General features: G+C 46.3%; 1 protein-coding gene across 1 annotated transcript in view; it reads left to right on the top strand.

The window, feature by feature from the left end:
* Positions 1-13,324, top strand: part of plxnd1 (plexin D1) — a 68,845-nt gene that overhangs the window by 16,323 nt on the left and 39,198 nt on the right. Inside the window, exons 6-12 of the mRNA XM_033036885.1 lie at positions 2,686-2,866; positions 5,292-5,400; positions 8,854-8,965; positions 10,088-10,192; positions 10,810-10,896; positions 11,711-11,804; positions 12,902-13,065. Of these exons, the coding sequence (XP_032892776.1) occupies positions 2,686-2,866; positions 5,292-5,400; positions 8,854-8,965; positions 10,088-10,192; positions 10,810-10,896; positions 11,711-11,804; positions 12,902-13,065 (852 nt within the window). The remainder of the gene's footprint in view (positions 1-2,685; positions 2,867-5,291; positions 5,401-8,853; positions 8,966-10,087; positions 10,193-10,809; positions 10,897-11,710; positions 11,805-12,901; positions 13,066-13,324) is intronic.

The raw sequence follows: 13,324 nt of genomic DNA, 5'->3' as shown, positions 1-13,324 counted from the left end.
TAATAATAACCGGGCTGCTTTTCATCTCAGGTCTATCAGTCTTTTTTGTCTGGAAGTTGCAAGGCTGCATTTATATCTGAGTTATAGATTCGTACAGCACGGAAACAGGCTCTTCAGCCAAAGTTGTCCACGCCGACTAAGATGCCCTGTCTAAGCTAGTCCCATTTGCCTGCATTTGGCCCATATCCCTCCAAATCATTCCTATCCATGTGCCTGTCCAAATTGTACCTGAATAAACTACTTCTTCTGGCAACTTGTTACCCACCAACCTCTGTGTGAAAAAGTTGCCTCTCAAGTTCCTCTTAAATCTTTCCCCTCACCTTAAACCTAGGCCCTCTAGTTCTTGATTCCCCTAGATCAAGGTTTGCCACCTCCCTTCTATGGTGCTCTGTATATTGCCTGAAGAAACTTTCCTAAACACATTTGACAAATTCCTCCCTGTAAAACCCTTTGTACCATGGCTGTCAGTCTATATTGGGAAAGCTAAATTTCCATACTATTACAACTCGTATTAGTTGGCTGCAATCTTCTGGCATATTTCTTCCTCTAATTCCTATTGACTATTTGGGGCCTAGGGTACACTCCCAACAAGGTGATCACCCACACAGCCTCACTGGACAAACCATTAGCAATGCCATCACAGACCACTGCTGTCTTGTTCCCCTTTAACATTAAGCTGCCAGTACTGTCTCGCCCTTAGCCAGTAATGTGTAATGGCTATAGCTAACTCGTTGATTTCATAAACTTTACCACTAACTAACACCCTGCCATCAGATTCACTTTGACTATCTCCGGCACCTCTCTTCCCTTTCTCCATCTCTTTGTCTCCATCATTGGGGTCAGCTATTGATTGACGATAGACAAAAAATGCTGAAATAACTCTGCGGGTCAGATAGCATATCTGTTTCGGGTCAAAACCCTTCTTCAGACTTTCTATTGACTGACGTCTATTATAAACCACTGACTCCCATTGTTATCTGGACTACACCTCCTCCCACCCTGTATTTTGCAAGGATGATATCCCATACTCCGAATTTCACTGTCATCGCTGTATCTGCTCCCAAGATGAGGCTTTCCATTCTAGAACATCCGAGTTGTCCTCTTTCTTTAGTAAACGTGGTTTCCCTCCTGCAGGTTTTCCTCATGCTGTTGTTGATGGAGCCCTCACCTAGTGCCTCCTCTGTCCCGCAGTTCTGCTCTAGCTTTCCTTCCCCCGGATGGAACAAGGATAGAGTTCCCCCGGCCACTACCTTTGACCCCACCAGCCTCCGCAACCAGCACATCATTCTCCGCCACCTTCAACATGATCCCACCACCAGTCACATCTTCCCATCCCCACCCATCTCTGCTTTCTGAAGTGACCACTTCTTCTGCAAATCCTAGGTCCACTCATCCCTTCCCACCCAACCCAGGTACTTTCCCCTGCAACCACAGGAGATGTAACACCTGTTCCTTCACCTCCGTGCAACCACCCAGGGATCCTAGAGCCCTTGCAACAAGGTTCACACGCATCTCTTCTAACCACATCTACTGCTCCCGATGTGGCCTCCTTTGCATCAGTAAGACCAAGCGTAGATTAGGTGACCATTGTCATTGGTTCGCCAAGACCTGCTGGGTATCCCAGTTGCAAACCTTTTAAGCTCAACTTCCCATTCCCATTTCACCTTTCTGTCTTTGGCTTCCTCCATTGCCAGAGTAGGAGTTTAGAGATACAGCATAGAAACAGGCACTTTGGCTCGTTGATTCCACACCCAGCATTGATCATCTATTCACACTAGTTCTCTGTTATCCCACTTTCTCATCCACTCCCTCCACATTAAGGGCAATTTGCCTTGGTCAATTACCCAACAAACCTGCATGTCTTTGGGATGTAGAAACATGCAAACTACACAGATGGCACCCAAATTTAGTAACTATCCATCCACACTCCCCATATTTCCTTTCTGGGTCCCACCCAGATGCACACACCTTTCTCTCACTATACTGCCCCCCTTTTCCTTCACCTGGCCTCCTTCCACTTTTATACCTTACTCTGGCTTCACAATTTACTCCCCTTCACTCTTAATAGCCTTAATCTTATTTTCATCTCTGGTCTTTGTCCACTTGTCTGTTTAAAAAAAACCCTCCTCGGCACTACTACCATTAGTCTGAAGAAGGATCCCAACCTAAAACCTCACCTCTCCATGCCTTCCAAAAGTGCTGCTTGACCACTTGAGTTACACCAGCACTCTGTCTTTTGCAGTCATTGACTTCCTTATTGATTTACAACCTCCCACCTGCCGTACTACAGCATTGGGTCCCATCTTCTTGCTAATCAAGTGCTCCTCTTCCAGCAACATAGGGCTTTCTGATCTGTCTATGGTCTTCCTTTCTATCTCTGCGTTCTCTTCTGGGTCTAGAACCGTGCAAGAAATGTAGATCTTTTATTTCTGCTGTCCATGATTGTTGAATATGCCAAAGCTATGGAATTCTCTCCTGAAGCGTTTGCCTCTTATCTTCTCACTTTTGTAATTTAGTCCTGAAAAACTTCTGCGTTTACCAAGCATTTACTGCAGTCTGTGGTCAATATTAATTTTGTGTGCTAAGTCTCCAGTTGTGATCTATCTATGTCAAAAGATATGAAGTTTATGCAAGTTGTCTCTGTCTATCCCACTGTTGCTGAAAGCGGTCTTCCATTCTTTGTAGAACATTGAAATCATCATCAATGGACATGTTCCACAGTTAATGGGCAGGGATGTTCGCTGTCATTATGTTAATGTGGAGAAGATTTCAGCTACCATCTCTGAAAATAATTCAGGCCCGTCACAGATGGTGCATTGTCCTTTCCTACAGAAGGCCAAGTACCCAGCGTTCTTGTCCGATAAAGGTATGCAGACTCTATGTAGAAGCTTGACTTCTTGCTGATTGATAGACCAGGCTTAGAGTATTTTGTTGAACACTTGCGCTTGGTCCACCAAGGCCTACTGGATCTCCTGATTGCTAACCATTTTATCTTTCATTCCCATATCCCATTCCGACATTTCTGATCTGGGCCTCCTTCATTGCCAGAGTGAGGCCACACGCAAACTGGAGGAACAGTATCTCATATTCCACTTGGGGTGATTACAACCCAATGGTATGAACACTGAATCCTCCAATTTTAGATAACCTTTAACTGACCCTCTCCAACAACCCACTTTCTCACTCCCACCCCCGCTCTCACCCCACCCCTCCCTTGTGCCCTCACTGTACTTTTCCCAAAAAGCTGCCACAGCTCAATTATTCCACATCCTTTACATATGATGACACAGATATATGTGACTCTCATCAAATGTCTTTGGAAACCCATATATATGACATCATCCACATTTCTTTTTCCAAACCCTTGTGCTACTTTATCTAAATTTTCAGCAAAAACACAGCTGCTATTAAGAGGTGCTTTGCCTTTAACTCATTCATCCCAGCTTTCTTAAATCCATTCACTGCAAGTTCTATTCCTGATAATTATTCTGTAACATTTCCCACTGCCTAGGTTAAACTTACAGCTATGTAAAATTCTGTTAACCTTACAGCTCTCACAAAACTATAGATGATGCAGGAATCTTAGATAGACACAAAATGCTGGAATAACTCAGCGGGACAGGCAGCATCTCTGGAGAGAAGGAATGGGTGACATTTCGGGTCGGGACCTTTCTTCAGACTGATATCAAGGGAGAGGGAGATACATTGATAAGGAAGTGTAAGGTATAAAAACAGGATAAAGAGAATGGAAATCAATTGAAGTGTATAATAGATAATTGTTAGCTGGGAGAAGTTAACAACAAATATAGTTGGAGACAATAAGACTGGCCGGAGAACTGGGAAGGGGGAAGGATGGAGAGAGAGGGAAAGGAAGGTTTATTTGAAGTTAGAGAAGTCAATGCTCATACCGCTGGGGTGTAAGCTACCTCAACGAAATATGAAGGTAGACAAAAGTGCTGGAGAAACTCAGCGGGTGCAGCAGCATCTATGGAGCGAAGGAAATAGGCAACGTTTCGGGCCGAAACCCTTCTTCAGACCCTTTTCTTAAACACTCAGCGAAATACGAGCTGCTTTTGAATTGAATTGAATTGAATTGAATCCTTTATTTGTCATTCAGACCTTTCGGTCTGAACGAAATGCTGTTGCCTGCAGCCATACATGTAATAATAACAAAACACAATAAACACAAATTAACATCCACCACAGTGAGTTCACCAAACACCTCCTCACTGTGATGGAGGCAAAAGTCTTAGAGTTACTGTCTCTTCCCTCCTCTTCTCCCTCTGCGCCGAGGCGATACCCCACCGGGCGATGGTAAGTCAGTCCCGCGGTTCAAGCTCCGCGGCCCGGGGGTGGTCGAAGCTGCCGCCCTCCAGTCCAGCGGACGCAGCTGTTGCAACGGGTGCTCCGGAAAACAGGCACCAGCCTGTGACCTGCGAGCTCCCGACATTGTCCTCCACTGGCCCGCGGCCGAGCCCCGGATCCAGGTCGCCGCCGCCTCAGCCGCCGGAGCACCGTCTCCGCCCCGCACCGGGCCGCCCACAAGGCAGCGTCTCAGCCCCGCACCGGGCTGCTCACACGGGAGCGCCTTCCAGCCGGTACCCAGGCCGCTCACACGGGAGCGCCTTCCAGCCGGTAGCCGTGCCGCTCACACGAGAGTGTCTCAGCCCCGCGCTGTCCGCCCTCACCGGAGCGCCGAGTCGTGCCGCTACCCGGACGTCGCCACAGCTCGAAGACGGCCAGCCTCGCGTTGGTGAGTCCTGGCTGGCTCTACCTCCAGACCCTCGAGGTCGGTCGCAGGTTGGAGGCCGCCAGCTCCGCCATTAGGCCTCAGCGCAGACGGGGGAAGAGAAGGGGGATAAGACAAAAAAGTCGCATTCCCCCGAAGGGAGAGACAGAAAGCTCTGTTTCACCCTCCCCCCACACACATAACACCACCTAATAACCAAAAATATTACTAAACTAGACATTACTAAACTAAACTCCAATTTGCGCTGGGCCTCACTGACAATTGAGAAAGCCCAGGACAGAAAGGTCAGTGTGGGAATGGGAGAGGAGTTAGTGCAGGAATATTGATGAAAACCCTCCATTTTAGTGCTCCACTCTGAAGTCTCCTCAAAATATGCCTACTTTGACGAAGTTCTCCTCCTCTGAGTCTGAAGAAGGATCCCAACCCGAAATGTCGTGTGCTTGACCCGTTGAGTTCCTCCAAGCACTGTGTATATTAGCTCTGTGTTCTTCTGGTGTAACATTGGCACGGCCTTGATTAATACTGTTTATTTAATATTTAGATCATGTTATTGTAACAGTGGCAATCGAGGTGGACAATCGATTGATCGTGTCTGGAAATGTAACCTTCTATGATTGTGAGAGAACAGGAAAGGTTGATGCAAAGACAGCGTGAGTCACCCATTGTTACCATTCTTGCTTATGTTGTGTCTCTATATCGATTCACAGAGAGAAGCACGACCCTGGGGAAACTGAATATCCTTTATCACTAAACCCAAGAAAAGGAAAATCCTCCATTCACTGACCCCAGAGAGAACATAGGAAAGGGCCCTTCGACTCCTGATGTCTGCACTGACCGTGATGCCAAATTAAATTAATCGCATCTGCCTGGACATCGTCCATATCCCTCCATTTCCTCTAGTCTAACCACTTCCTAAACATTGCTATTGTATCTGCTTCTACCCATTCCTGTAGCAACACTTTCCATCCTCTGTAAAAAACAAATATCCATTGTAAATTTCCTTTACACATCCACCCTCCCACGTTATAGTTATTAACCCTAGTATTTGGTATTTCCATCCTGGGAAAAGTCACAGACCTTCTACCCTACTATGCCTCTCATAATTTTGTAAACTTCTATCAGGTCGCCCCTTACCTCCAATATTCCAGAAAAAAACAAGCCAACTTTGTTCAGCCTCTCATATAGCTAAACACTCTTCGATCCAAACAACACTGGTAAATCGCCTTTGCACCTTTGCCAAAGCCTCCACATTGTTCCTATAATGTGGCAATCAGAGCTGCACATAATACTCCAAAAACAGCTCACCATGGCTTACCAATTTTTATTACCAGTGCCCTGCCCATGAAGGCAGGCAGTCTGTACTCATTTTTACCACCCTATCTACTTGTGCCACTTTCAGGGAGCTGTGGACTTTCAGCCCGATCCTCTGTGCATCCATGCTTCCAAGGGTCCTGCCCTTACTGTGTACTTCTCTCCTTCCAAAGTGCAGCATCGCACACTTGTCCAGATTAAATTGCATCTGCTATTTCTCTGCTAAATTTCCAACTGATTTGTACCCTGCTACATCCTTTGGTGACCTGCCTCACCATTTCCAGCTATTTCTGTGTCATCTGCAAATTTACTGATCAGACCTCCTACATTTTCATTCAAATTATTTGTGTACATCATAAACAACAGAGGTTCTCAGCGTTGATCCTTGCCAAACACAGTCGGTAACACACCGCCAGTCAGAGAAATACCTTCCTCCACTACCCATTATCTTCCATGACCAAGCCAATATTTATCCAATTTACTCTCACTGTAGATCTAATGTGAATTAACCTTCTCTACTATTATAAAGTTCCGTGGGATTTTACCTCATCTTATCTGTCTGTGATATTTTGTGCAACCTCTGCTTTCCTAGCCTCATTTTAAGTACTCACCCACACTTTCTCTAGCCCTGAAAGTCTTCCATCCTTGTAGCAATGTGCAACATCCATTATTTCATTTCTCAATGATTCCTACTTGTCAACCCCAATCTACTTATTCCAAGTTCTTATGATGTTGAAATTGACCTTTCCTTCTGATTCAGGATCTTATTTTCTGGACCACCCATAGCTCTAACTACCTTGGACATGAATATGCAGGGAACGAAGGGATATCAATTATGTTCAGGCAGTGGAGATTAGTTTAACTTGGCATCAAGTTCGGCACAGACAATGTGGGCGGAAGGATCTGTTCCTGTGTTGTACTGTTCTTTATCCCCTGTTCTATGTATCTTGAACCTTGCAGTAATATTACCACCATCTCCGAGATGCTTTCCCACTGACATTTCATATAGTTGCCCAGGTATATTTCCTAAGATTATCTCCAGTACCGTCCTTCTTCAGTAGGACTATCTAAATTCTTGCTCAAGAAGCTCTCCTAGATATACGTTGAAAATTCCTCCCTCTCCCAGCTTTTCACAAATAGGCGAACCCAGTTAATATTGGGAAAAATGAAAACTCTTATGAATTCATCTCTATTAGTTTTACACCTCTACAATTTGCCTACATATCTGTTGCTTTGTTTCCTGCTGACTGCTATGTGGTGTGTAGTATGTCCTCACCAAAGTGATGACCCACACAGCCCCATTAAAAGCCCTTCCTTCCAGGATATCCTCCCTTCTTACCGCGTGGACTCTACAGAATATGGCAATGCCCCTTCCCTGTTGCATTTCCGATCATCAACCCCCGCAGCACATCTGAAGTTTGTGCACCAAGGAATGATCTGGTGCCGGTACTGTCCTTCTTTTAACCATGTCTCTGTGACAGCAACAATATCAATATTCTCATGTGTTGATCAGTCCTCTAAGTTCATCTGCCTTGCTCGTCAGAATCCTTGAATTAACATTTCAGCTCACATTCTTACCGTGTGCTTTAAAACATCCACGTCTGCTCCGCCTATAGGATTGACTTAGCTTTCTACATTTAACTGCGACTCCAGGCCTGCGCCCCCACCCCCTACACTGACTCAGTGTCTCATTGTTTAAGAAGGAACTGCAGATGCTGGAAAATCGAAGGTAGACAAAAGTACTGGAGAAACTCAGCGGGTGCAGCAGCATCTATGGAGCGAAGGAAATAGGCAACGTTTCGGGCCGAAACCCTTCTTCAGACTGTGTCTCATTCCCTTGCCAACTCTTTCCAGCAGCACCAACAAATCTCCCCACGGATAGATAGAACACAGAACAGTACAGCACAGGAAAAGGTCCTCCGTCCCACAATATCTGTGTGAATATGATACCAAATTATTTCTGTGAGATATGGACTTGAACCCCAAGACCCCTCTGTACATCAATGCTGTTAACACTGTTATTCTAGCTTGTGCAGGTTGCCATCTTACCCAAAAAATATTTCAGAGATCCAGAAATCTGAAGCCCACCCTCTACACCATCCCTTTATTCACATCTTAGTTTAGAAATACAGCGTGGAAACAGGTCCTTCAGCTCACCGAGTCCATGCCAACCAGCGATCACCCATACACTAGGGACAACTTACAGAGGCCAACTAACCTACAAACCTGTACATCTTTGGAATGTGAGAGGCAACTGGAGCAGCTGGAGAAAACCAATGCGGTCACAGGGAGAACGTGCAAATTCCATACAGACAGTATCCCTAGTCATCCTGGGATACTCCTGGTGCTCCGGGCTTCCTCCCACACTGCAAAGAGGTACAGGTTTGTATGTTAATTGGCTTCGGTAAAATTGTAAATTGTTCCCAATGGGCATAGGATAATGCTAGTCCATGGGTTGATTGATGGTTGGTGCGGACTCGGTGGACTGAAGGGTGTATTCCATGCTGTATCCCTAGAGTCAAAGTGCATGTATGTGTTTGTCGGGCAGGGGATGGCCAGCAGTGATGGGTCTGTATCAGCATGTTGTGTTGTGATGGAGGGACCAAATGCAGTGGGATTGTGTAAGAATATGTTGTGACATTCCCACACTTAGGACATCATTGGTTCTAGTTAATTCCACTTGATTATTAGGTAAAATGTGTCTGTTTTACATTTCCAATGAGCATGCAACTGGGGTTAGGCGTCTGTTATTTCTGTGCATTGTCATTACCGGTGTTCTTTGGATTTTTCAGATGCAGAAGTTGCTTACAAACTCGTTGGACCTGCTTCTGGTGTGTACCCAATCACAAGTGTGTCTCACAGAAAGCAGAGTGCAAGAGCAGTGTAACTGGTGCAGTACCTGAGGTAAGGTAGTGTCCGTACTTGTGAAGAGAGGAATGCTCCTAAAATTCAGATAACATGGAACAATACATCCGAGGAACAGGCCCTTCAGCCCACAATGCCCATGCTGAACATGATGCCATTTTGAAATAATCTCTGCCTGTATGTGATCCATACCACTCCATCCCCTGCATACCCATGTGCCTATCAAAAAGTCTCTTTAATGCCACAATCAAATCACATCCACCCTGGCAGTGCATTCCAGGCACCCACCACTCTCTGTGTAAAAAATGCTTGCTCCGCATATTTCCTTTCATTTTTTTCCCTCTAATCTTAAAACTTTGCCCTCCAGTCTTTGACATTTCCATCTTGGGAAGAAGGTCTTCCCTATCTATGCCTCTCAAAATTTCATATATCTGTACATCTGTCAGGTTTCCCCACAATCTCTTGACACTCCAGAGAAAACAATCTGATTTTGCCAGCCTCTTATTATAGTTACTACCCAGAAATCTAGGTGGCATCCATCTGCACACTCTCCACAGCCTCCACATCCTTCCTGTAATGGGACGACCAGAACCTCAGACAATACTACATAGGCAGGCTAACCGAAGTCTTATAATGCAGTAGCATGACTTTGTGACTCTTACACTCAATGCCCTGAACAATGAAGGCCAAGCATATTATGCAGTCGAAACAAAGATCTGCAGATGCTGGTTAATACACAAAAGAACACAAAGTGCTGGAGTAACACCTTGCACCTTCTCTCAGGTAGAAAACTTTCTGCCAGTGAGCTGTAAATACTCATTATTTGTGCATATTTAAGGTCAAACATTACATTTTTACTCTCCAAAAAAATTAATTAATCAGGTAAATTGCAGAAGATAAATGAATGGGGAGCAGATTTGAGACTGAATGGCCTTTGTCAGCTTCCACTTCTTGGTGACAGTGTCTTCAGTCTTATTTATCTGCGTCAATGAATAATGAAGCAGGAGGTTTGCACGACTACCTGTCCAGCCTCCCGCTCTCAGGGGCTGAGGGCTGGGAATGTCTCTGCTGGATATGGGAATCGTCAGCCCATTACTGAGGAGGTGCTCTTGGATAGGTTTCTGGGTGCTTGCTTTAATTCTCTGCTACTTTCTGTTGCAGACTTTCGCACAGTGCCCCCAAATGATGCCGGTTCAAGTCCTGCCAGTTTCCACTGGGACCACCCGAAGCTTCCCAGTCTCCATAAATAACAGTGCACCGCTCCAGGTAACCACTGCAGACTTTTCCCTGATTATATAACCAGCATAAAATGGCCAGAATAAAGGCAGTTACTGGGCATGAAGCCTGAAGAACATTTGACAATGGTCAACTGAATATTGGACAACTTGTCAGGTGATCTTGGAGCGTAGCCAGTCACAGATGTCACAATGAGTTCACGCTGCTTGTTATAACCTCACCTGCCCCAACCACAGGACCCTGAGCCGGAGCAGGGGGACACCATCACATGCACATTCCCCTCCACATCACTACACCAGCGCTCATGGTGGGGGTGGTGGAAGGGGTCGCATCTCAAAGAGTCCGAGCTGAGGGCGCAGGCTGGTGAGGAGGGGATTACGATTGATCTGAAGGTCCATACCAAGGCTGGTGTAGATAGGGTTCAGAGAAGATAGGTGGGGATGGGGACAGGTGAGTGAAGCAGCTGGTCAGAACAGAAGGGTTGGACCTGAGGGCCTTAGAGTGCTGATGGTGCAGGTAAAGAGACGAGGGACTAAGAGTTAAGACAGTGGCATTAACGGGAGGGAACAGAATGAGGCAAGGGCAGGATGTGGGGCTGACCTGGGTGAGAGTAGATGCCATTCTTAGAGTATTCTTCTCTGCTCTAGGGCAGAAAACTGCAGTGTGAGGTTGGACACCAGGTATACGAGGCGCGGTGGCTCAACAGTTCCCAGGTGTTGTGTGACGATGTCAGGGTGAGTACAGTGCTATACCTCTACTATTCTTCCACAGGGCCTTGACCACAAACAATTGGAATTAAATAGTTGCATGGCAAAGGAGATCTATCAACCCACAGCAGCACACTGGACTCAGCAGCCTCCTTGATCTAACATTATAACATCAGTTACCAACCTCATCGGCCTCTCAAACACCTCTGTCAGATGTGACTCTGTTGATGGGATCTTCCCTTTAAGAATATCCCAGGGATCTGAGCACCACGCTAAGTCTGAATTTTGTGGGTCTTCCGCGTGTGGAATGAGCCTTGAGAAAAGTACACTGACTGAAACCGTCATCCCTCGGATGAGCGCAAGAGGCCCATGGTACTATTTGAAAAGGGGTAGATGACTTACCCCTGGCACCATGCCCAATTGCTATTGGGCACGGTAACCTTAACTAGCATTTCCAAAAGTAATTTATCTAGTCCCTATTGACTTATATATGTTGGAGCTTGCAGCGTGCATGGGAATTTGCATGTGGGAGCTTGCGGTGTGCAGGAGCTTGCCATGCATGGCAGCTTTTGTATGGGAACTTGTGATGTAGGGGTGGTTGTGCACAAGAGCTTTCACTTGGAGCTTGCGATGGGAGCTGGTGGTTGGAGGCTTCCAGTGCGTGGGAACATATAGTGCATGGGGAATTGTGCATCGGTGATGGTCCAAAGGTGGTCGTGCATTGATGGGAAAGGTTTGGCACAATTGCACCTATCTGGCTTTCACCTGCACACCTTTACCCCTCTCTGATCCCTGCTGCCTCCTGGAGTCCCATGCAGCTCATCATTTACTTTGTTCACAGTTGTTTACAACCAACTCAAGCCAGCACTTTCCCATCAGTCTGAAGCTGAAGGAAGACCCAGAGAAGCAGATTGACAATCCCAGCACCATCTCAGGTTTGGTAAACTATGCGTTAATGCACCTTGGCATGTATAACAGGTTGCCCGGCCTTGTCTTGCTAGATCTTGTCAGATTGATTCTCCCTGTATTATTTAGAATGGAATTACATGCTGCAGATCTTTTGCAGGAGTGGTGAGATCTCCATTGGCGAGCCCTATAGTAGCAGAGAGTTTACTGTTGGAGATCCTTGAAGGAGTGGAGATCCCCTTGGGTGATCCTGCAGGAGTGGAGAGATTCCTTCAAATGATCCTTGCAGGAGTGAAGAGATCTCTCTAGGTGATTCCCACAGGAGCGGAGTGGTCCCCAAGAGGGAGGTGCTCTCCACAGGAGTGAATTCCATAATACGTGAATTCCGTGTTGGATGAAGCTCCTAATGAAGAGACACGCGAACCCATCTCTGAATGGCCTTAGATGGTTACTATGAGAATGGTTGTTTCGGTTGGATTCAGGCACATCCAAAGTCCAGTTAGCCGACCTGTGCTTCTTACCAACCTGGCAATGTCTGGGGGAGTTGTATACTATGTCTGATATGTGCTGTCTCTGCCATGGGATGTGTTACAGGACAATGCAGACAGACTTTTACTCTGTGTCTGACCTGTGCTGTTCCTAACCCAGCAATAGGAATGTTTGAGGGAGTGAAGAAGGAGTTTTACCCTGACTGATCCACACTGTTCCTGCCTCAGGAATGGGAATGTTTCAGACAGTGGAGATGGAATTTTACCCTCTATCAGACCTGTGTTGTCCCTATGCTAGCAATAGGCATGTTTGGGATGGTGCACAGGGTGCCATGAACTGTATGTAACCTGTGCTTTCCCTCTTCTGGCAGTGTTGACTTGGCAGTGTAGAGGCAGCATTTATTTCATATCTACATGTGCATTGAGAATTAAGAGACCTGACTCAATTAGGATATGAAATCTGGAAAAGGACCTGGATTTCTTGAAATGACATTAGATGCTAAAAATACGATGAATATGGTTTGTTAATGGCCGGCTGGAAATCACCAAACATTGCTTATTCAACTGCTTGCAAAGCTCATTAAGCCTGGGCATGAAAGTAGGGAATGAGACATGACTTGGACATTCTGTCTCTGCAGTGGAGGTGTATAACTGTGCGAGTGGGAGCTCAGACTGCTCAGAGTGCTGGGGGCGACAGAACCGCGGCCATCAGTGCGTCTGGTGTGGGACAACCCAGAGATGTAAGTTACAAAGTGAGTGCAGGCAGATCGCTGACGTTTGTCCTGCTCCTGAGATTCACAGGGTGAGTATGCCTTCTCTACCCCATGCCTTTCACACTCCCTCAGCCCCACCTTGCACCAACCATCTTCTCCTCTCTGCCTGTGCTCCCCACCCCAGGGAGGCAATTCCCCATATCACAGCCTATTCTATTCATGTTCCAGGTGTACAGTCCTCTCAACCTCAGATGTGTGAGGGTATTGTGGGGTTGGTGAGTGTGTGAGGGTGTGGGGTCTGTGAGTTGGTGAGAGTGTTGTGGAAACAGTGTGTGGCTGGGTGTGTTG

This window comes from Amblyraja radiata, chromosome 18 (genome assembly GCF_010909765.2).
Source record: "Amblyraja radiata isolate CabotCenter1 chromosome 18, sAmbRad1.1.pri, whole genome shotgun sequence".
NCBI classification, from domain to species: Eukaryota; Metazoa; Chordata; class Chondrichthyes; order Rajiformes; family Rajidae; genus Amblyraja; species Amblyraja radiata.
The sequence above is the reverse complement of the archived record's forward strand: the minus strand, read 5'-3'. Positions and strand labels throughout refer to the sequence as shown.